Below are 25,592 nucleotides of genomic sequence, written 5' to 3'. Positions count from 1 at the left end.
GCTCCCTGCCCGAGGCTCCCCGTGAGCTGGGGGCCCTCCCTCCAGGAGCCTACGAGGCAGGAAGCTAGCCAGCCGGCAAAACAATATAATCTTGACTGTCCTTGTTCATATCTTACAACTAACCCATAAAAAAATTCTGTGGGTTATGCCTTAAAAATATATGCAGAATCCTATCATTACTCCTCTTTGTCCAGAATGCCTTCATTTTTCCTTTTGGTTTTCCATCCTTTACCTGGAACTCCTAACCACCTACATAGCCTGGAAAGGTTAGTAACCACAGGGAGGTACAGAGTCAAGACAGATGAAGCCAGCAACACACATCCTTTCTCTCTGAAGATTTCCTGCCTGAATCAGGTCTTAGTTGGAGGAAAGTATATACTTTAACTTTAAATGAATGAGTGGTAAAAAAAAAAAAAAAAAAGACTAAGATGTGTTATGCACATATAGCAACTCCCCATGACTAATGTAATTTATGTACTGCAAACATGCACTAATAAAGATTAAAAAAATAAAAAAACTTTCTATAAAGTTTAGAATTTTTACAATTCCATAGGACTGGACAATTTAAGACCCCTATTCTTTGGAGTACTCCAAAATATACACTGTAAATGTGGTCAGAAAAATCACTAGATCTGTCTAAATTCTAAACAAGGGTCAAAGAGGAGACAAATATATGAACAGGTTTGAATGGGCATGCAAGAAACAGACAGAATGGAGAACACACAGTATAAAGGTTCATTAGTCATAACATACAAACAACCCAATAGATAAGTGAACTAAGAATATGCATAGAATGTCAGAGAAAGGTAAATCCCAAGGGTCAATAAATAAAAATGTCCAACAGTGCTGCTCCACTGGCGGCCATTGTAGATATAGCAATTGTCACTGAGGTCAGGCTGCACTAGGAGCTAGTGGCTCGGGTAGAGTACGGTCATCAACACTCAGAGTGGCCAAGGTGGCTGCACCAGTGTCCCCAGGAGGTGACACCTGGCATGAATGTTCTAGGACACCACCAGGCCCTTGCAGGTCAGAGGAACCACAGCCCCAGTGTCACGATTCTTGTTGAAATCTGTTAATTCTACTTTTTGAACACTTATAAATAACCATGCATCTTCCAAACCATCTACCATGAAGCTAAAACAGATCATCAACCCCATTCTTTTACATTTCATACATTTTATAATATCATTTTATATTATTTTAACTTTTTTTTGGTCTGAATCAAGACAAGAGAAATCAAACCAAATTAAAGCAAAGCCTGTAAATTCACAACCTGACTCTGCACACAGATCTATTATGAATAGTTTGGATGATTCAGCTCGGTATTGTATCCTGGATGTGATACACTAGACAAAGTTTTTTATGTATGCAAAACACAAATTAAAGACAAAAGATTCTGGTGAACATATGAAATTTTAAGTGAAGAAGATGAAGTAAAACCAAATGGGAAAAAATTTTTTAAAGAAGTAGCCCAGTTCAGTACAATGACACATGAAAAACCAGATTTGCAAATTTTGGAGGAGGTCAAAAGTGAATTATCAGATTATTCATGCATGAATGCTGGTGATCCATTATGGTAAGATATATGCTTTCATAACAGAAGAGTGGTGTGAGTGGATGATGATGATGATGATGATGATTATGATGTTGGTGTGATGGTGATGGTGATGTTGGCCATGTCCTGTGACAGTGAAATGGAGCAAGAATCTACTGATACAGACACACAGAATAATTCAGATAACAAAGAAAATAGCAGTATGAGTACATATTTAACTAGTTGAAATGTTGCAAAATGACAATGCAGCCAAATGCAAGGATCTAATGTTAGAATTATGTTTGAAAATACAGTGAGAGTCTCGGGAGGGGTGAAACATATTGGACAGAATGCAAGCACTATCATTCAGTGTTGGAAATTGTAACAGGTGAAATGCTACAAGATGCTATGAAATACACAGGCTGAAATCCAAGTAAAATGTTCTGTATGAACCAATAGCCATGTTGTAGTCAGGGCTTACAAGGGAAAAGATTTAACACAGGACACAAAACTTGTATGATTATTTTATAATATTCAACCAAAGAGTCAAATGCAAAAGAGTGCAGGAAATTTGTCCACACACTAGAGACCCTAAGAATCCAGCTGAGGGCCTGGATCCCATGCAATGTCCTGCACAAGTCCAGCTGAAAACCTAGATCCCATGCCAATGTCTCATGCAAGTCTGTATCAAGGATCTGCACTGGCAAGGCCAAAAGGTCAGTAGTGGAAGCTAGAAAGTTTGTACCAGTGGGATGGAGGATCTGTGCCAGCAGGCTGAGGGATCTGCACTGGAGCGAGGAAGTGATGCTCAAAGTAAAGACCAGAGCTCCCTCAAAGAGAACTGTAGCCATCCTCAGTGACAGTGAGGACTCAAGCTCCTTTAAAGATGAGAAGAGCCAAGTTCATATCAGGAAAGCCAGCATGACAAACTTCTCCAAGAGAATCAACAGCTCACATCTTCCACACACATCTTCCCCTCTAGTTCTCTTTTTATTCTATTGGCAACAATCCTCAGCTGGACCATCCACACCAAGCACCATACTGATTCAGTTCACCTGGGTGTTACACACTGACCATTAGTTAATCCATCCCTAGCCATATTCAAAAATGTATTTTATGACACCTCACTAGCTGAACTGAAAGCATTCATAGCTCTGCTGTACTTAGCAGGGATTTCTCATAGTGATCACAGGAATGTAAAAGACTTGTGGAAAAGCAATGGGTCAAAACATGGCATAATAAAAAAAATGGCATAAAAATTCATACCTTTGTGGATGTGGATATTATTATGTTTTCAATTTAGACATTTGTCCTGGAACTCAGCCATCAAATTCTTATTCATATAGTAATAAACCAAATGATGTTGTGAACAGACTTGTTGCTCCTGACTCCCAAACTAATTAAAATGTGACACTGGACAGTCGGTTTACCAGTTGCCAATTGATGTTACATTTGGTACCAGAGCACAAGTTGACAGTACACGGGAACTGTACAGAGGAACAAAGCAGAAATTCCAAATGAAATGTTGCAATTTCAATACAGAGAATTGTATAGTACAATCTTTGGATTTCAGAAAGATATAACATTGGCCTCATATGTGACAAAGAAAAACAAACTGGTACTGTTGATGTCAAAATTTCACCATGATGGAAATATTGGTGGGGAAACCTTGACAAAATAGAAGCCTAAGATGGAAATTTTCAACAACAAAACTGAAGGTAGAGTAGATGTTTTTGATAAGCTATGAAGCAACTAGGATGTCACTTGAAACACAAAACATTGGCCAATGGTTATGTTTTACTCAATCCTAAACATGTGTGGCATAAATAGTTTGATAGTTTACAAAGAAAATAACAAGCGCCAGGGAGAAATTTTCTTAGAAGATTGGGACTGGAACTCATAAGAGATCATTCACAGCAGAAGAAAAACAAAATGTTTCTGCCCAAGGAACTATGCAAAAAAAATTGTGGAGCACACTGGTGAGCTGACAGGTGAATAGGCAGATGCAACATTATAAAGACCTACTATGACAACAGGAAAGCAAAGAAGATGTCAACAGTGCCCTATAAGAATGTACAGGAAAACAAAACTTACATACTGTCAGTGTAAATGATACTTATGTATGGAACACGCAATTGTCATGTGTGAAGACTGTCTTGGATGTGACAGTTGAAGCAAAGCTTATATCTGTGGTAGACTTCCATTTGTGTTTACCCTGTAGTTCATGTAGGTTTTTACTTTTTATGTTATCTTGTAAGTGTTTTTAAAGTAAATAGCTGATATGAAAATGTTGATGTCTATTCTAAATGCACAATACAAATTAAGAATTTAGCAATCTATTTTATTAATATTTTATGATCCTAAAAAAAAATTTATGGTCCTGTTAACTATGCACTGTATAATATAATAAGAACCTCCTGACAAAATAGTAGGACCACTTAGATGTCAAGTATGTCCTACAAAAGGGCCAGAAAAGCAAAATACACATGCTGTTAGTGTAAACAATGCCTGTGCAGACTGTTTTAGGTATGATAATTGAAGTAAAAGATTTTTTTTTGTAAAGTGTAATTGGTATTTTCATCATAGTTCATATGAGAATTTATTTCTGATGTTCTTTTTTAGATTTTGTACACCAAAACCAGTCGATATTGAAAATTTTGATACTTTTTTATAAACAATAAGTGATGAAACCTCAAAAAATAAATTAAAAAAAGTAAAAATGTCCAACCATATTAACAGTAATGATAATTCAAACTAAAATAACTAATCCTTTTAAGACTGATGAAATATTTCTAAATTTTAAAGTAATAATGGCATTTTCTTTGCTCAAGACCAAGGTACAGGAGGTATGATAGCTATAATCAGTTTATCATGCATGCAGTAGTGCCTCCACATGACGTTTAAGAATAAAGGATGTTTCCAGTGCTCAAGAGGCTGAGGCAGGAGATCTCAAGTTCAAGACCAACCTTGGCTACATAAAAAGTTTAAATCTAGCCTGGACTATATATAGCAAGTTGCTGTCTTAAAAAAAGAAAAAGAAAAAAGAAAAGAAGAAAACAGGCTGGAATCCTGAAGAGAAATGTGTTAGTTATCTATTGTTTGTGACAAATTATCCCTAAGCTTTATACCTTAAAGCAAGCATTTATTATCCAGATGTGACTTGATCTGGGTTTCTACAGCTCAGGACCTCTCACAAGACTGTAATCAAAGAGAGGGTAGAACCCCAGGATGACAGCTGGGCATAATCTCAAAGATTTCTGAAATAATGTCTCCCTGCCAAATTCTCTGCATACTGGGAATTGGACCTGGTTTTCTACCCAGGTCTCCATCCTAATCCTAAGGCCTACAAATTTTTCCATCCACTGAGGAGATAGTTTCTAATCAGTGACTGCCAGTTTATCCCCCAAGTTTCTTGGAGGCTACAGTTATACCCCATAACCAGAAACTTTGCCACCTGTAGACAAACTGCTCAGATACCAACTGGCTGAGTCAAGACAGACCACCAACAACTTCCTTCTCAGGGGTCCCTTCTCAAAGCTCTCCTGGCCCTGCCAGGCCTAGAAATTCTCATCTTCATACACTCTGGCCACAGTGCCTTTGGCCATGACCTCAAGTCATCTTTGCCTGCCTTTATTTTCCCTGTCAATCTATTAACTCTTCATTAGAATTTAAGTTTCCCTATGTCATTTTTCCCCTGGATCTTGCACTCACCCTTTGGTCCCTTCTCCTGCTGGTGCCTGCTCCAGTTTCTTCTCATACCTCCCCCAGAGTACTTACTTTTAAAAATATAAATAAGATCATCTCACTTCTCTGTTAAGTACCTTCCAGTAGCTTTTGGTTGCACTTAGATAAATGAAATATACCCCTTTACCAGGCATGCTCTGTTAGGCTCTGCAAGTTTCCAGCACAGCACGCCCCTCCAGCCAAATTTCCAATCACCATCACCCTCCTGCTGACCCACTGGGCATATTTCTCTTGCTCATATCATGACCCCAATATGCTCTTCTCTGTCTGGAACTCTCCCAGCCATCACCTGGATAACCCGTCTCTGCCTGTGAAGACTCAGCCAAAATCACCACCTCAGGGAGGTCTTCCCTGGCATCCAGCTAAAGCAGAGCTCACCTGGTTTTCTCCCCTAACGCTCTCAGTGCTATCCCTTCATATCACTCACCATATCTTGTTATTAAATGTTTACTCATGCTTATTTCTCTCCCTCAATACTAGTATGACCAAACACCAATTTCCAGTTTAGGGCAGAGTAAGTTGGATTCTTTTCCTAAAGATGAAAAGTTCTTTACTCAGAAACAAAGGTTCACATAGTAATCCACAGTAAAACCACGAGCAAGGTTTTTTAATGTACTTCTTAGGTTTCTCAAGGCCAAGTGAGGAAGGAAAGGAAGGACTTTTAGTAACATAGGGGAGCTAAAGTTCCCATTTCTCACTATACCTGCCAGGTGCCCACAGATGGGTGATCACAGCCTGTGAAGCTGCAGGGCTCAAAAAGCCAGGCCTTTCCGGTCTGCCCAAAAGAGGAAGACAATTTCTAATAGCAGAGCCCAGTTAGTGTACCTGGCATGTGCCAGCTGCACTCCTTACAATCACCTGTCTGGGTACTGGGCTTCTTATAGGTCACAGTAGTCATGACTATTATTGGGAGTCAAGTGACTATGCTAGCAGATTACATAAGGTGACCAGGTATTTAGGGGACAGCTTCCACTCTAAGCCACCCTGCTGTATCAAGGCAGCTTCCACTCTAAGCCACCCTGCTGTATCAAGGATAGCTATACCCTCTAGTTAAATAAACTGCACATTCAAATTAGCAGTCTCCTAATTAATTTATTTAAGAGCAGAATATATTTATTGAGGGAAAGAAAGCTCCTGCCTGACAGAGGGACAGAAGGGGACCTCAGGAGGTTGCCAAGGAACCTGTTTCTCAGGGACGTTTATAGAGCAAAACCATGAGGTGAGGCGGGTCCAAGGTGGAAAACATGGGAACTCACAAGGTAGGCATGCAGTGGGACAAAACTATGGTCAGCCAGTAAGATTACCAGCATAATTGTTCAGGTAAAATTGATTAAATGAGATCAAATGGGGAAGTGGGTCACATAGCAAGCAGACATGAATACAGAACAGGGGCTTTTCCTGTAGGGGGTTGGGTTATTGACTCTTCTGGGATCTTTTAAAGTGATTGCTACCTATTTAGAATATCAACCCCTGATGTCCATCTTAGGGAGGTATCTGGGTACATTTGTTTAATCTTTTGTCTTGAGGTCTGGCCCACAGCAGAAGTGCCTGTCGCTCCCGCAGTTGCAAGGTATCTAGTCTTCCATACTGGCTCCTTCCAAGGCCTGGCCCTGGCTGACTGCCTAAAATATCTCTGTCTAACTCAGCTGCCCACAACATTCCCCCCTCTGAAGAAGTAATCTGAACTGTCGTGAGGGAATAATGGGCAATGACTGCTCTGGTTTCCTCAGGCTGAAGGGGGTCTTAGTTGTTGATCGGCAGTCAGAGATGTTCTCCAGAGGATCTATCTAAAGGCCCTCCATAGACACCAGGCATTTTCACCTTGGGTAGGAGTATAGCTTTAAGTCTGGAGAAGACAAAGCCAAAGAAACAATTAAGTATTCATGAGCCAAATAATAAGATCAACAGGATTATTATGAATACAGACAACAAAGATTTCCACCAAGAGGAACCAGTAATGGCTTCCCATAAAGAGGATAAGGATAAGGTCCAGGAGATTTCAAAATCTGGCATATCATTGATTTGTTGTCCAATATCTTGAACAGCTGTTGAGACATTAACAGGAAGGATCAGGAATGTACACAGAACATTCCGTTTTTATAACTGCACAAGTACTCCCCTGTGCTGCTGTTAAAACGTCTAATGCCATCTGATTTTGGAGGATGGCCTGTTTTATTAATTTTACCTTTTTATTTAGGAAAGCAATATATAGAGAGAGAGGCCAGCTGTGGTGTCAGTTAAGGCCTGCTAAGTATAGTTAGTTAAAGCCTTGATATGTGTCATATTGCCCTCTCTGTAGCAAGATGTGGTAGAGCCCAGTAAAAGGAGTCTATAAGTAATCTAGCATATTTGTTATAGGTTTTATCTGTATGATTACCTGGGGTCTGGCATCCTATAGGTAAGAACAAATTTTCCAAGAAATTAGAGCATCTATAATCAAAGCATGAGGGTTAGAGCTGACAGGTAAGTTTAGAAACTGTTTTTAGGAGATAGCAATTCTAACCCACTGATTCTTAGACCCCTTTACTGATGGAGTCTGACATTTTGTCATAAGTCCTCCCAGCTTTAGTTATAACTATGTCTAAATTTTTGATGACTTATGTAAACCAGATTAACACCTTATTTTGACCAATGAAAAACTCTTAAGTTTTCCTACATGAATACCAATATGTATTACATTTGTAAAAACCAGTCTCAGCATCATTTTGATTAGTTGGCAATCTGAATATGTATTACAGCATTCAGACAGGACAAAATCTCTCTAGGATGAGAGCTGGACTTTTAGGCATAACTAAAAGGAATGGGTGAAGAGAAAGTTATCCCAGTTATACAGCTTAAGTGAATTTTTTTTAATGAAGTATGATGACTGGAAGGAAGGTCAGGATTGGAGAAGGACAAAGAGACCTGTGTCAATGTCCAGCCACAAGCTGGTTTCTTTTTTCCTCTCGTCATGATTACTCAGGGCCCCTCCCTGGAGATGACAGGTAAAGATGACAGTTTGACCAGAGGGAGGAGGCAGCCCTGCACCTTTTAGTCTTTCTGGACCAGCTGGGAAGGTGAGTCTGAGCTCGGGGGGCTCTGCCTCAGACTACAGTCTCCCTTCCAGTGGCTGCATTGGAAGTCAGGGCGTGGCTTGGGGGCCCCCGGAAAAGCAGTCCCTCTTAAGGTGCTGGGTTTTGATAGCAGTAGCAGATGAACTTAGTCACTGAGATATTTTTGGAACCCAGAGAATCAGGGTGTGTTTTTTTGAGGCCACAACAAAAGCAGCCACCTTTTGATCTCTGTTTTCTCTCCCTGGTTTTCTCGCAGTCCCGATTATACAATACTAAGGAGGCAGTTTTTATTAAAGTATCAAGTGAGCTATCTGGAGCAAAAGCTATCTTTTGTAGCTCTTTTTTAATATCTGAGGTTGACTGGGTAATAAACATGTCTTTAAGCAAAACCTGTCCTTCTACTGAATCTGTCCTTCTACTGAATCTGTCCTTCTACTGAATCTGTCCTTCTTCTGAATCTGTCCTTCTACTGAAACTGTCCTTCTTCAGAAGCTATGGACATACATTTTACCACTGCCTCTAGTAAAAGTTCTAAGAAAATAGAAGGGCTTTTGTCTTTCTCCTGAAAATTTAAAATAACTAGAAGCCTTGGTTTTTATCCTTCTTAGACTCTGAAGACTATACACTCAAAAATGTCTCCTGCCCCAGTCTCCTGTCTAGCTGTTAGGCCAACAGGGTCTTGAGTAGGGACTGCTCAGGCTCCAGTGGGAACTGGTTGCTCCCCTGACCATCTCTTTTCTGATTGTTTGAAATTAACAATATGATATTTATCGCCAAATGTAATAGCAGCTTGCAATGCTGTTTGTCTCTCATTAGAAGTCAATGCTTGACTTAAGATTAACATTACATCTTTCCAGTCTAATTTATAGGTCTGAGTAAATTCTCTAAAGATATCAATGTACTTATCAGGGTCATTTGAAAATTTTCTTAGTTCTAGCTTGATCTGCTTTAAGTCATTGAGAAAAAGAGACATATGAGCATAGGTAGTCTCATATGATTCATAATTATACCTTGAGCATAAATATGAATTATTTCTTAATGTAATCAAGGTTTGAACATAATACAATTCTGATCTTTTTTCCCCTTTTTACAATATGATTTTAGTTGTAAAAAACATCATAATTAATACTTCCCTCCACATTCCATTTTGGCTCTAGGGGGTAGGTGGGCCACAAGCATGTGCAGAAAAATATTAACCAGCTCATTTTCAACGTGTAAGGGCCAAATATCTTCTAACACTTAATGATGCACTCTAAAGGAGTAAGAGACTTCAACTGTGAATATCCCATGTCTGAAATACAAAAAGACATAGTTTGGGCATCCCCTCCTCATTTCTAATTGATCTTTATACCCTCAAGGCATCCCTTGAATAGACTCTACTCCAGAGCAGGTGGATGCCATCTGGAAAGACCAGAGGACAAAACCCAACCAGCCTATCCACCCTCAAGCTGGTATGCAATTTTACCCTCCCAGAAAGCTTATGAGCTATGCACTTACTCCTACTGGACATTTATAAGCATAAGTCACAATTGGTGTGGTGACAGGAATGTCTAAAGAAGGAAGCATAACTTTGTAATAAACTTTTCTTTTTTATTCTTGGAAAGAGGGAATACATTAAAAGTGAGTTGGAAATAGAGCACTTTTCCTGCTGTGCTGTGAAAGAGATCACTTCTGGAGATAGATAAAAGAGACAATTGACTTCAGGAATCCTGCCCTGGGCCTTAGGGCAAAGAAATCTCCAAGACACTTGTGTCATCTATCTAATCACCAAGGCAACTTTGCCTAGCAGCAGGACAAGCCATGTTTTATTTAAATTTTTGAAGCTCACAGGTTAAACATATTTATCATCTAGCAATCACATTTTACATGTTGGTAAAGGCACATTAGTTAAGGCTGACTGGAATCTCTTTCTTACTCTTAGCATATGTAAGGCACAAACGTAACTCATTCCCTGCTAGCTGCTGTGAAATGTAAATTGTTGCAAGCTGCCTCACCCTAATTTCTGAAGGGAGGGACAGTTAAGTGGTTCAACTGAAAAGTTTGGGGAGAATTCCTAGTTTACTAGCAGAGAGATAAGTATGACAGATAAGTGGAGATTTTTCATTGGTCAGGAGCCAGTTTCCACCAAGGAACCTTTGGGTATCTGCCAGAGAGCAGCCCTGGCCATGACCCCTCAGTTGTTCTCAGTTTCTGTTGGTCCACACAACCAGAGATCAGTCTCCAGAAAGGAATCCAGCTGTCTGTCTGGTCAACATTCCATTGGCCTTTGGCTTGAGTGGGGATTCACCAGAGCTGCTGGGGAAACCTGTCCTCTGCTTTAAGAGTGGCAGCTTCTCTAAGAGCATTTAACTAGCTGGCAGAGTAACCACTATCTGTCAAAGTTCCACAAGAGATAGTTAAAAGCCTGAACAAGATTGCCTAGCACTTTATAAGTTTACAGTAAAGATTTTAAGGTTTACAACTTATTGTCAAAGTATTTTCTTATACACATAAATGATAACTCGACTTAAGAGAAGAGGAAAGGTCGGAGATCCTCCCTTAGACTAAATGTGTTTTGGTCCCATAAGTGTGCTGTTTTGGAGATAGCTCCTTTTGGTGTCACCCAGAAGTTGGTTTTCTCCACTGTGTCTCAGGTTCTGTCTCCCAAGGGAGACCTGCCCAGAACACTAAGCCAAGACATGGCTTTTATGTGTGTTCTCCTGGATGGGCAAAATTCTGATGTCTCATCTGACCCAGAGACAGGGTATATACTTCTCATCTAAGGTGACTTCCCTGTCTTTGGTGTTAGCAAATACTCATTTTCTATGGGTTTAACTTAGTTGGAACAGTGAGAGTTCTTTTCTTTCTAATATTATATGCCTCTAAAAATGAAAGTACAGTGTGGTAGAAAAAGATTAAGAGTAAGGCCAGAGAAAGGAAACTAAAGCAAAACAGGCTTGACATTTCCTCTAGAGTGTAGAGGAGGATCAGAGCCAGTCTGTCCCAGTGAAAACTGTCCTCCTGGTCTTAAGAATGGCTACTGGCCTAATATCTTTTTTAAATGATGGATGGAGTCCCATGTTTTATTATATAGGCATGTATACTTTCTAAGTCTGGGCTAGATTTTAAAAGACCCATTTTACAGAAGGTTATATTAAAGTCCACTAGGTTCTAATGTTACTCTCCCTAGCGCTACTGTCTAAATGAAGTCAAGCAAGGAATGCCAGTAAATTTAGCAACCAGTTCAAATGCAACACACACGAGAACAAAACAGGAATAAATGTCCCATTAAAGAAATATCATACCCTTATAACCTTCCCATGTTTTAACTTAAAATTTATCAACATTTTAACAAAACTGTATAAGAGACAGGCATGGTGGCGCACACCTGTAATCCCAGCACCCAGGAGGCTGAGGCAGAAGGATCATTGCAAGTTCCAAGCCAGATTGGGCTACAAAGTGAGCTCAAGGCCAGCCTGAACTGCATAGTGAGACCCAGACTCAAAAAGACAAAAAATAAATAAATAAAAAATATAAAAACTATATAAGAGACAAAGCATAAGCATTAGAAGCAATGGGTAAAGACATAAAAATCTGTTACCTAAAGGAATCCCAATCCAGAGTCTATGAAACAAAAGCAAACTCTTACCTCTGTCCTATAATCTCAGTGGAAGACCTCCAAACAACACAGGGGAAAGAAACTCCAAACCTGAAAGATTTGGGATGAGCTCGAGTTCTCTAAAATCGAAGAATGAATTTTAGGAATAATGCAGGTTAAGAGCAGAATATATTTACTGAGGGAAAGAAAGCTTCTGTCCAAGAGAGGGCCAGAAGGGGGCCTGGGTGGGTTGCTCTAATTTTTTTTTTTTGAGACAGGGTCTTGCTGTGTACTTCAGGCTGTCCTTGAAGTCACTATGTAGCCCGGACTGGCCTTGAACTCTTGTCAATCCTCCTGCCTCAGCCTTCCAAGTGTTAGGACTACAGCATACTCCACCACACTCAACTAATTATTATTTTTAAGACAGATATCAGAAATGCAATCATTCATCTTTTCAAACACAGCATTGGCTCCTAAAATCATACCATTTATATCTAAGTCAAGTTATATCAACCAGTTTTATACTGAAGGTTTACAGGTTTTATTCAGGCTAGAGAATAGTTTGGTGACCAAAAAAAGCAGGATTGCATAGTCATTTTAACTTCAGCATTCCAAGGTCCCCTTACCATGACTTGCTGATGGAGTATAAGCCCTGTGAGGGCAGGTAGCCATGTTTCTTTCATTTCACTCAGTCATCCTTAGTGTAGGGCTCAATAAACATATGTTAAGTTAATGTTTAATTAATTAATTAAAATTTCTTCACCCCCACCATCCAATTCATCCTTCAAGTCTCAGCTCTATATAACTTCACCAGAAACATATTCCCTTGTTGTTATGTCCTAAAGGTTTGCCCTGAAAATGTTGAAATTGTAATCTTTAATGTGATGCCACTTGGATATGGGGCCATTGAGAAATAATTAGTTCAGATGAAGTTTTAAAGGTGAAGCCCCATGATAGAAGTAATGGCTTTATGAAAAAAAAGGAAGATACCAGAGCCCTCTCCGTTTCTGTCATGTAAGGATTAAGCAGGAGAGTGGCCATTTACAAACCAAGAAATAGGGCCATGCTAGACAACAAGCCAAGCACTTTCAGACTGGGACATCCCAGCCTCCAGAATCATAAGTAAATTTCTGTTGTTTAAGATACCCAGTCATGGTGTTTTATTAATAGCAGCCCAAGCAGACTAAGACACTTCCTTCAGTCTGGGCCGGATCTCCTACGAACTCTAGTCACAGTGGTAAGTAACTGTGTGATTGTCTCTAATGTCTTTCTTTCCAACACTACTCTGCCTCTGTAGACCCAACATCTGCAGGAGAACTTGTCATACAATAAGCATTCAATAAAAGTGAGCTGAATGCTATAATGTGTTTCTTTGTTATAATTAAATTTCATTAGAAGTTTCTGTGATTCTTGGTCAAAGCAAAGTAAACTTACAATCTCAAAGTTGAAGAAAATGAGAGATGAGGGATCTTCCTAGGTCCCTGTTAGAACCGATGGTAATGAATCTCAAGGGAAGTACAGCTCTCTCCGGCAAGAGAAGAGTTGAGAATCTCAGATGGGTTAAGTTTGAGCTGTGTATCTCTGAATTTCCATGGAGACAAAAAGAACCCCAAATATCCGGGCCAGGTGCCAGTTCCACAGAGACCAGGAGTCTACCATGAACAGTTTACCTTCAGAATCTTCTGTGTGTGAGTACCATCGCCCTTGAGGGCATCTATCATAAGCACAAGTGAAGTAAGTTGTATGAATCTGCATCAACTGATGTCTGTCTCTAACATGGGAGAGAAAAATAATTAGTTAGATGTCTACATAGATTTCCCCAAGAAAGTGGCCCAGCAAGTGACACTGTGGAACCGGAGCAAGTGCAGCCTCCTAAGAAACTGGTGAACCCGGAAGTTCTGGCAAAATGTCCAGAGACTTACTTCCGCAGTGATCTGCGCATGCGTTAGTGAGAAGTCAAGAAGCAGTGTTGAGCAGAGTCTGGTTGTTGGAAAACATAAAGGTTTGGTGATATGTTCAGTGCAAAGAGGACAGGACCTGCCCATGTCTCTGACCTGCAGACCATGTTACTGGAGCTTCCTTCCCTCTCAAAGTCTACTGATTGCTAGAAGAGGCACAATCTTCAGGCAGTATTGCAGATCTAGTGGCTTCCCATGAAAACCAGGATCCATGTCATCAGGGTTGCCTGCTCCCTCTGCTGCCTTGCTGGACAGCTAGCGAGATAACCCACCTGGCACAATCTTTGGCATGAGAGAAAGAGAATCTGGTTCTTCTGGACGCTCTGCCCGGACATCTATCATTAGCTCTCAGGCATCCACTGGCAGGCAATGGCACAACGGACTTCTCGACTTTTTCGTCCTTCCCAGGATCCTAGCTCACGTTGAGCCAATGAGTCACGGAACTCCAAGGTTTTCTGAGTCTTCTTGTGGACAGCTGCTTGTTTCTCCAGAAATGTTCTAGTCCCCTCCTAAACCAAATTAGCTCACTCTGTTTTTTCTTTCTTTTAGTACTGGGCATTGAACCTAGGAGTGTTCTGCCACTGAGCTACATCCTCAGTCCTTTTTATTTTTTATTTTGAGGCAGAGTCTTTTTAAAGTGCCCAGGCAAGATCTGAAGTTGCATTTCTCCTGCCTCAGCCTCCTTTGGTGCTGGGATTAAAGCCATGTGCCACCACACTCAGCATGTCTATTTCTCTCTCTGATTTTGGGCTTAAGTCATATAAGTAATAACAAAAAGAGGTAAGAAAAATCACCTACCACCCCCTCAACTTTGCATAGCAATTATGTTCATTTACTATGTTACTATCTAGTCCTTCTCACTATAAATATATATTTGTCTATAATGTAGCATGTTGCCATTTATCTGATTCAACCTTATGACATTAGTTCCTGCTCTGACCTTGGACAGAGTCAGCTTTGCCACACCAGAGCTTGCCTAACCTTGGTGTGGTTAACCTGTCATTTCTGTAAAGAAGAATCAATGACAAGATTGTCTCCTTCTTTATCCAGATCTTGGAGGAAAATAGTAAACAATGTGACTTAAAAATAATCACTTAAAAAACAGACATATTTCCTTAAAACTGAATACATGAACAACTCTGAATATCAGCATTTACTGTTATTATTTTTCTATTACTGAGGAAATTATCCAAAAGCATAAACATAATATCTAGTCTACAAATGCATGCCTTCCTATCTGCACATGTCAGTTTCATAATACATGTATCCTCAAAAAGTATCCTCCAAATAATAAAAATTGGCTGGCAATAACGTGACAAAAATTAATATGACTTCTTTGACATATTACTTATCAAAAAGTAATAGGTGGGAAGGAAATGGGTACAAAAATAGTATAATATCTGAGAATATTTATGTAAACCAATAAATAAACAGTAAATTGGAGTATAAAAACTACAATAGAAACACATCAAAATTGTGTGTGTGTATTGCTGGGGATAGGGTCAATCACAGGGTCTTGTACATGTGAAGCAAGTGCTCTGTCACTGAGCTGTAACTCTAGCTTACATCAAAATCTTAATAGAAGTTATTCTGTGGTGCACAAGTGATTCTTTTTATTCTTTTTCCTCTATATTTCCTAAACTTTCCATAATGAGCTAATAATATTTACTATTTTATTTTATTTTTGGTTTTTGAAAAAGGATCTCGCTACGTAATTCAGACTAGCCTTGAAATCACTGTGTAGTCCAGGCTGGCCTCAGACTCACAGCAATCCTCCTGCCTCAGCCTCCCAAGTGCTGGGATTACAGACTGTGCCACCACACTTGACTGTGTCTATAATTTTTAAACTTTAAAAAAATACTTATTGTTTTTGTATTGTTTTATTTTTGTCTTTGTTGTTATTTTGTTGGTTTTTTTCTCTTTAAAATTTAAAAAAAAATTACTTGTTGTGGGCTGGGGATACAGCTCAGTGACAGATGCTTGCTTAGCACGCATGAGGCCCAGAGTTCAATCCCCAATATTACAGAAAATACGTTGCCCTGAAATCCAATATCTTTTATTTAACTGTATCCTTACTTACTATCATTATCCTGCTAGAGTCTCAGCCACAAAGGGAAAAATAAAAATAACCAATATTATACAACTGCTCACTCTGGTCAGCCCCAGGCTAAGTGTTGCTTATGCAGTAGCCACTGAAGTCCTGGGAGAACATTTTAGATAGAGACTGTCATTATCTCCACTGAGGAAGCAGGCTTGGTGAGTGTATAAAATGGGTCCCAGATAACTGGTCCCAGAACAAATAAAGTCACAAACTTTTAACTAAAATATCTTCAATAACAACCTCTATGTGAAGCTGGGCATGGCGGCCCCTGCCTGTAATCCCAGCACTTGGGAGGCTGAAGCAGGAGGATCCTTACAAGTTCAGGGCTGGCCTGGGACAAGTAGTGAGCTCAAGGCCATCCTGAATTACATAATGAGAACCTGTCTCAAAAAAAAAAAAAAAAAATGATCAAACAAACCACCTTTATGTGTGCATTCTATCAACACTTTCAGTAAGAATCTGTGACACATGGAGTGCAGAATTCACACAATATATTTTAATGAACTTGTGAGATCGTTTACAGTATTTGGATGTGGGAGAAGACATAATCTGACCTAAGCGAATGAAAGGGATTGAAAAGAGTGAAAGAAAAATGGAAGAAATAATTGATAAACACATACCCTTTCCAAAGTAATTCCAAAAATTTGACTGAAATTAGTTCAAAGTATATGACTTAATGCTGACCCAATGAGGGGTTTGGACAATCAGCCTAAGGAGACAGAAAAAGAAGGAAGCAGCTGAAAGAAATGAAAGATTTCCTCAGTGTAAAATGTGACACTAACTCCCTATTTCTGGCAGTTGCAGGTTGTCCTCAGAACCTCAGAACATCCCGACTCCTGATGCCAAACTCCTCTGAGCAGACATCACCGGCAGAGGTCACAGGAGCCATGGGGAACCACACCACTGTCACAGAGTTCGTCTTGCTGGGCCTCTCAGATGCCTGTGAGCTGCAGATGCTCATCTTCCTGGGGCTCCTCCTCACCTACCTCCTCACCATGCTGGGGAACCTCCTCATCATAGGCATCACACTCTTGGACAGGCGCCTCCACACCCCCATGTACTACTTCCTCCGCAACTTTGCTGTCCTGGAGATCTGGTTCACTTCAGTCATCTTCCCCAAGATGCTGACCAACATCCTCATGGGATACAGGACCATCTCCCTACCAGGTTGTTTCCTCCAACTATTCCTCTATTTCTTCCTAGGCACCACAGAGTTCTTCCTCCTGGCAGTGATGTCCTTTGACAGGTATGTGGCCATCTGTAACCCCTTGCGCTATGCCACCATCATGAGCAAAAGGCTGTGTGTCCAGCTGGTGCTCTCTTCATGGATGACAGGATTACTCCTCATCTTGGTTCCAAGTTTCATCACATTTCAGCAGCCCTTCTGTGGCCCCAATATCATTAACCATTTCTTCTGTGACAACTTTCCACTCCTCGAGCTCATATGTGCAGATACAAGTCTGATAGAGCTTCTGGGTTTTGTTATAGCCAACTTCAGCCTCCTGGGCACTCTGGCTGTCACGGCCACCTGCTATGGCCACATCCTCCACACCATCCTGCACATCCCCTCTGTCAAGGAGAGGCAGAAAGCCTTCTCAACCTGCTCCTCGCACATCACTGTGGTGTCTCTCTTCTACGGCAGCTGCATCTTCATGTACATCCGGTCAGGCAAGGGTGGGCAGGGGGAGGACCAGAACAAGGTGGTGGCGTTACTCAACACTGTGGTGACCCCAGTGCTCAACCCCTTCATCTACACCCTGAGGAACAAACAGGTGAAGCAGGTATTTAGGGAGCAAGTGAGCAAGCTCCTCTCACAAAGCTGAGCCAGAACTAACAAAGGACAAAAGATTCTTCCTTGCCTGAACATCAGCTGATAATGCTCCTGTCCTTATCTCCGTGGATTATCCTCTCATAGACAGTTGTCTGTCATGTGCTGGAATGTATGGTAATATCCTACACATATCATTATAAGTGACTTACATTTTGTTCAGAAATCACAGAAAATGTCGCAGCTATGCGTGGTATCTCTTGATATTTCTGACCCTAACCTGTATCTTAGTTTCATAAACTTCTCTTGTTTTTAAATTATGATAATAAATTTAGCATCTCTTCTTTACTAGAACTTTCCAAATTTGATTTTAAAAATTCACAAGAAGAATACATTTGAGCCTCAGTCTTGCACATACTAAGTAAGAGCTCTTTCACTACATCCTTTTTATTGTTTTATTTTGAGGCAGGATATTGCAAAACTGTCCAGATTGCCCTTGAACTTGCTAATCCTTCTGCTTCAGTTTCCCAGACAGTTGAGCTTACAGGCATGCTCCACCATGCCCATAGCTTTAAATTAAGTAAGTACCTGTAATTTATTAAAGGGTAACTACAGAAATCTATAGGAAACATCATATTTCATGCTAAACTGTTGAAAGTTTACCTTCTGAGGTCAGGAATGAAGTAAGAATACCTACTATCACCGACTTCTATTGTACTAGATTTCTCAAACAGTATATTAGACCAAGAAATTAAAGGATTAAGTGAGAAAGAACAATAAAGCATTATTAAAGAAAATTAGAAAGACATAAATAAATGGACTGATACTCCACATCTGTGAATTGGAAGGTTCTACATTACCCCCCAATTGACTTGTATATTCAGTAATCCCAACCAAAATCTGGAGATGTAGAATCTGACACACAAGCTCTAATATTTATATAAAAATGCAATGAACCAAGAATACCCTACAGAGCCTTGAACAATTACAAAGATGTAGGACTTATTGTACCAAAAATCAAATCTTACTATAAGGGTAATTAAGATAGTGTGACCACACTTCTTATTCTTTGACTGTCTTCTTCTTTTATTAACCAGCCAGTCTGTTCAGAAACTCTTTCAGACATTGTACTTCTCCCAAATCAAACCACAAACACTTGCCCTTTGACACAGTGTGCTCCATACTCAGGTCACCCTGGGCACTCCTCAGATGGTTTTCTAATGGCGCTGCAAGTTTGTCCGCTTGATTTACTCTGCTTCTTACTAGAAAGGCCCAGCGGACAGGCACAGAGAGCTTGTGGTTAGAATGCTTAGACGATGCTGGCATGAGCTGTGGTTTGAATGTGCCTTCCCCTTCCTGTGCTTGAAATTTAATCTCCAATGTGACAATGTTGAGAGATGGGGCCTTAAAGAAGTGATTAATACCATTATCACAGTGCCTTGATTATAGGAGTGGGTTCCTGATAAATACTCTATGTCTGTCCATCTGTGTCTGTCTCTCTCATTCAAACATATGACGCCTTCCACAAAGTCAAATAAATTTCTATAGATTATGAATTATCCAATCTGCAGTATTCTGGTATAGTAGCATAAAATAGACTAAGACAGAAAATTGAGACAGATTTTGCGCTGTTGCTGTGATAAACACCTGAAAATTGAAATTAGGTAATGGGTGGGGACCACAAGGATTTAGAAAAGCAAGCTAGGAAAACTCTATACTGCTATAGGTGAAGAAATAAAGGCAACTCTGATGAGGGCCCAAAGAAGGCAAGAGCTACAGCGGGAACTAAATCTTAGAGATTACTTAATGGTTATAATTAGAATGTCTGTAGAAGGGCCGGGGATATAGCTCAGCAGTACAAGTACCTGCCTGGCAAGCACAAGGTCCTGAGTTCAATTCCCCATACAAAAAAAATCAGTAAGAATGTTTGTAGAAATAAGACAGCAAAGGCCATTCTCACACAATTTCAGACCAAGACGTAAAATTTAGACCAAGGTATAAAATCAAGCATTTCTAGGGGCCGGGGATTTAGCTCAGCAGCACAGTGCCTGCCTGGCAAGCATGAGGTCGTGAGTTCGATTCCCGGTACCAGAAAAAAAATAAAAATAAAATAAAATAAAATAAAGCATTTCTGAAGAAATTACATTATAGTAGAACTCTTCACACAAGTGTCAGAGGGACAATTTCTTAAAAAGAGATAAACAATAGGCAGGAAGGCCATGAAGTAAGGCATGGGGAGGCTTATGCCATAAGGAAGCAAGGGCACAGTGTTATAGTTTGAATGTCTCCCCCCTCAAGTAGTTCATGTGCTGAAACTTAGTCAACAATGCAATAATGTGGAAAGGTAGTTAGGTTATTACTGCAGGAGTGGTTCTTGGTAAAAGGAGGAATTCAGCCCCTTATCAAACATTATCAAACTTTCAAACTTCTAAGATGAATAAGAGAGCAAGAAATAAACATAGATGATTCAAAACAACCAGAGAAAAACAACAAATGACAAGACCATACCTTTCAATAATAATCCTGAATTTAAATGGTTTTAATTTTCTAATTAAAAGATGCAGACTGGTTGAAAGGATTTTTAAAATCCTTTTATAAAAAGGATTTAAAAATCCAGGCATGGTGCTGCACACCTGTAATGCTAGCATATAGGAGGCTGAGGCATAAGAATCACTGCACGTTCAAGGCCAGCCTGGGTTACAAAGTGAGTTCAAGGCCAGCCTGAACTACACAGTGAAACCCTCTCTCAAAAAGTCCAAAAATACATTTTTTAAGTAAAAGGATTTTTTTTAAAATCCAACAATATGCTGCCTGCAACAAACTCATCTCACTTGCAAGGACAAATAGAGACTTAAATGAAAAGATGAAGAATTATATTCTAAGGAAAAGAAATCTGAAAGTAGGAGTAGCTATACTTGTATCTGACAAAATAGACTTTAAAACAAAATAATACAGAAAAGACAAAAAAGATCACTATATACTGAACAAGGGAACAACTTATCAAGAGGATGTAATGATTATAAATATATGTGCACAAAATAGGAAGACCCAATTTCATACAAAAAAATGCTACTATAGGAGTGATAGAGTACAATATAAGAATATCAGGTAATTTCAGTACCCAATCTTTTCCAACACATAGATCATCCAGACAAAAATATCAATAAGTAATATCAGAGTTAAATTACACTATAGATCAACTAGATTGAACAGACATCTACAGAATATTCCATTCAACAGCTGGAAACTGTGTTCTTTTCATTAGCACATGGATTTGTTCCAAAATAGATCATATATTAGGTCATAAAAAGTCTTAATAAATGTGAAATAATTTTCTGCATTTTATCTGATCACAATGGAATGAAACTAGAAATGAATAGCAAGAAAAACTGCAGTAAGCTGGGGGTGTAGCTCAGTGGTAAAGCACTTGCCAAGCATGTGCAAAGCCCTAGCTTCAAGTCCCAGTACAAGAAAGGAAAAAGAAAGGAAAAGAGGAGAGGAGAGGAAAGAGAAAGAAGAGAGAAAAGGAAGGAGGGGAAAAGGCAAGGAGGAGAAAAGGAAGGAAAAGAAAAACTGAAGAAATTATATAAACACATAGAACTTGAATAACATTCTATCAAAGCATCATTAAAGAAATCAGAGATTTTAAAATTCTTTGAAACAAACTCAACTTACCTGCAAAGACAAACACAGACTAAAACTGAAAAGGTGGAAAATAGAAATACAACATATCAGAATCACTTTGGGTACAGAAAAAGAAGTACTATGAGGAAAGTTTATAACAATTTAAATTTTTTAAATACAGAAGTCTCAAATAAACATAATAATGCATCTAAGGCCTTAGAAAAACAAGAACAAACCAAATCCAAAATGAGTAGAAACAAATAAAGAAAAAAATATCAAAGCAGAAATAAATGAAATAGAGATTAAAAGAAAAATACAAAGCATCAATGAAACAAAGAAAAGTTCTTTAAAGAAAAACAAAATTGACAAAGCCTTAGCTAAACTAATACAGAGAGAGAGAGAGAGAGAGACAGGGACAGAGAGAAAGAGAAAGAGACAGAGACATAGACAGAGAGAAACACCAAATAATACTGGAGATAAAAAAGGAGACATTATATCAGATACCACTGAAATTGAATAGATCATTAGGAAATATTTTCAAAACCTATATGCCAATAAACTGGAAAATCTAGAAGGAATGGACAACTTTCTGGACAGGTATGACCTACCTAGATTAGACAAAAAGGATATTTTTAAAAAACTAACTAAAGACATCAAAATCAAGTAATGAGATTGAAAGACTAATTAAATCTCTCAACTAATTAAGTCTCTCAACCCAGGAATGGATTGATTCACTTGTGAATTTTACCAGACTGTTAAAGAAGAACTATTACTCATGTGTGTCCAATTTATTTCTCTTCATAGTATGATCTCCAGGAGCATCCATTTACCTAGAAATGTCTCAAGTTTAACCTGACTTAGTAGTACTCCACTGAATAAAAAGAAAACACATCCTTTTATCCATTCCTCTTTTGATGGACATTTGAGTTGTCTATTACACTGTACTGCTATGAACATAGGTGCATGTATATCACTGTGGTATGATGTTTTTAATTATTCCAGGAAGATACTCCTAAATTGTACCAAAAGACTTAATGATAAAAAAAAGAACTATTACTAATGTTCCTCAAACATAAAGTAAAAAAGGAAAGAACCCTTCAGAATTCATTATACAAAGCCGGTACTATTCTGCTACCAAAACCTGATTAGGATACAACAACAAAACAGAACTATAGATCAATATCTTAGTAAAACACTTCAATTCTTAGTAAAATACTTCAATTCTTAGTAAAATACTTGCAAATTTAATTCAATAGCACATTAAAAAGACTATTCACCATAATCATCATTTTAGGGATGTAAGGATAACTCAACATATGCAAATAAATAAACATAAGACAGCATATAAACAAAATCAAAGACAAAAATCATATGATCATCTTCATAGATTCAGAAAAAACTTTCAGTAAAAGTCAACATCCCTTCATGATTTAAAAATAAAAACCTGCAATTTTAGGTATAGAAGGATCATACCTAAACTTAACAAAGAGTTTATATGGCAAGCCTGTGACCAACATCATATTTAATGAGGAAAAACTAAAAGCATGTGCTCTAAGATCAGGAGCAGGACAAGGATGTGTCCTCTTTTATTCAACATAGGACTGAAAACTTGAGCTAGAGCATTAGGAAAGAGAGAAATAAAAGGTATACAAACAGGAAAAGAGAAAGTCATATTATCCTTATTTGCAGATGATACAATTCTATACTTAGAAAACCCTGAAGACTTCACTAAAAGACTTAGAATTGACAAGAAAATTCAGGGTACAAAATCAAGATACAAAAACCAGTAGATTTTTTATATACCAATAATAAACTTGGTGGGAAAAGAATCTTGTTCTTAATAACTCAGAAAAACCTAGGAATAAATCTACTTGATGTAAAAGACATCTACTGTGAAAATTATAAGACACCAAAGAAAGAAATTAAAGAAGGCACTAAATATGGAAAAACATCCCATGTTCATAGACTGGGAGAATTAGCAGTGTTAAAACTGCCATACTACAAAGTACCAACGACATCCTTCACAGAACTAAAAAAAATCCTAAAATTCATATGGAAGCACAAAAGACCCTAAAGAGCCAAAACAATCCTAAGCAAAATGAGCAAGGCTAGAGGGTACACAATACGTGATTCTAAAACATACTACAGAGCCATAATAACAAAAGCAACATGGTATTGGCATAAAATTGACAACATAGACCAGTAGAACAGAATAAAGGCCCCAAAATTAAATCCATACATGTTTTGCCCTCTATTTCTCAATAAGTGTGCCAAATGCCAAAAATACACATGGGAGAAAGGATAGCCTCTTTAACAAATGATATTGTGAAGCTGGATATTCATCTGTTGAAGAAAGTAGGACCCTATCTCTATCAACTCAAAATGGATCAAAGATCTTAATGTAAGATCTGAAACTTTGAAACTACTAAAAGAAAACATCAGAATATACTTTAAGATATTGACATATGCATCTGTTTCTTAAATAGAACTCCAGTAGTTCAGGAAAGAAACTCAAGAATTGACAAATGAAATTAAAAAGCTGTGCATAGTAAAGGAAACAATCAACAGAGTAAAGAGACAACCTTCAGGATGAGAGAAAAACTTTACCAGCTATTTATCTATCTCACAGAAGGATTAATAATCACGCAATATGAAGAACTCAAAAAAATTTAACAAAAAGAGGGTATTCCAATCAACATGGGCAAATGACCTGAAAAGAAGTACAAAAGGCCAATAAGTACATGAAAAGAAGTTCAACATCTTTAGCCCCCAGGAAACCAAAAACTACACTGAGATTCCATCTCACTCCAGTCAAAATGGCTATTAATAAAACACAAAAATAACAAACGCTGTTGACAATGTGGGTAAAAAGAAACATACACTGTTTATGAGAATGTAAATTAGTACAGCCACTATGCAAAACAGTATGAAGGTTGTACTAAAAACTGAAAATAGAACTACTATATGATCCAACTGTAGCACTCCTGGGTATATATTCAAAGAAAATGAAGTCAGGATACGAAAGTTATGGCACCACTCAACAATGGCCAAGATGTGGATCAGCCTAGGTGCCTGTCCACAGAGAAATGAATAGATGACATATATATATATATGAGATAAAACAAAGAAAGAAAAAGTAGAGACATTTTAAATCAATTATCTAGGTTTTCACCTTGAGAAACTAGAAAACGGTGAGTAAATTAAGCCCAAAGTAAGCAGAACATAATAAAGATAAACCAAAAATTGAAGTATAAAAAGGATAAAATCAAATCATTTTTTTAAAAATGGGTGAGAAATTTAATAATGTTTTTAAACTATCCAAAGTAATCAAGAAAAAAGAAATAAGATACAAATTATATCCAAGTGTGTGATGGCACATGCCTGTAATCCTAGCACTCAGGAAGCTGAGGCAGGAGAAACTGCCATGAGTTCAAGTCCTAACTAGACTATACAGTGAGATACTGACTCAAAAAACAAAACAAAAAAAAAGACACATACACACACACACTACAAATAATAGGAATAGGAGAGAAAACATTACTATTGATTCCATAGACATTAAAAAGTAATTAGAAAGCTTGATTAAAAATATTCTATGTCAGTATATTTGACAGTATGTAAATGAAATGGACAAATTCCTAAAAGACATGGATGACAGAAGCTCGATGAAAATAAGATAATTTCAATAGCCCTATATCATTGGTGGGGAACCTATGCCATGCATATTATTGTGTTTTTATTTTAAAACAAAATATATTAATGTATGAGTTATTTTTTTCAAAACTAAAATCTCAGGTTTAATTGCATTGTTAGTGCTTTGTGATAAATAAGTTGGTTTTGGAGTTGCAGTTTGGGCACTCATCTCCAAAAAGTTCACCCCACTGCCCTGTACCTCCTAAAGACACTGCATGTTTAGTTTGAAACTTCCTCGAAAAGAAAACTCCAGGCCCAGCATCTTCATTGGTAAATTCTACTAAATGTTTATAGAATAACTAATACTAAGCTATGCAAACTTTTCCAGAAAATATAAGAGCAAGAAATTTCTCGTCTCATCCTGTAAGGTCAGTATTACCCTGATACAAAGTCAGAGAAAAAATACCACAAGAAAACTAGGGGCTGAATAGCCCTCATGAATGTAGATGCAAACATTCCTTTTTAAAGTTTATTGGTACATTTTAGATATATATAATGATCATGTTCATCAGAGAATTTGTACCCATAAATGATACATTT

General features: G+C 38.3%; 1 protein-coding gene across 1 annotated transcript in view; it reads left to right on the top strand.

Annotated features, from left to right (window-relative positions):
- The window catches only part of LOC102021740 (olfactory receptor 49-like), a 59,789-nt gene extending 41,999 nt beyond the window's left edge, over positions 1-17,790 (top strand). Inside the window, exon 3 of the mRNA XM_005377184.2 lies at positions 16,766-17,790. Within this exon, the coding sequence (XP_005377241.2) occupies positions 16,807-17,790 (984 nt within the window). The 5' untranslated portion in view covers positions 16,766-16,806. The remainder of the gene's footprint in view (positions 1-16,765) is intronic.
- Positions 17,791-25,592: the final 7,802 nt, after the last annotated feature.

The sequence above is a fragment of the Chinchilla lanigera genome, unplaced genomic scaffold (genome assembly GCF_000276665.1).
Source record: "Chinchilla lanigera isolate Chin_1 unplaced genomic scaffold, ChiLan1.0 scaffold00008, whole genome shotgun sequence".
NCBI lineage: Eukaryota > Metazoa > Chordata > Mammalia > Rodentia > Chinchillidae > Chinchilla > Chinchilla lanigera.
The sequence above is the reverse complement of the archived record's forward strand: the minus strand, read 5'-3'. Positions and strand labels throughout refer to the sequence as shown.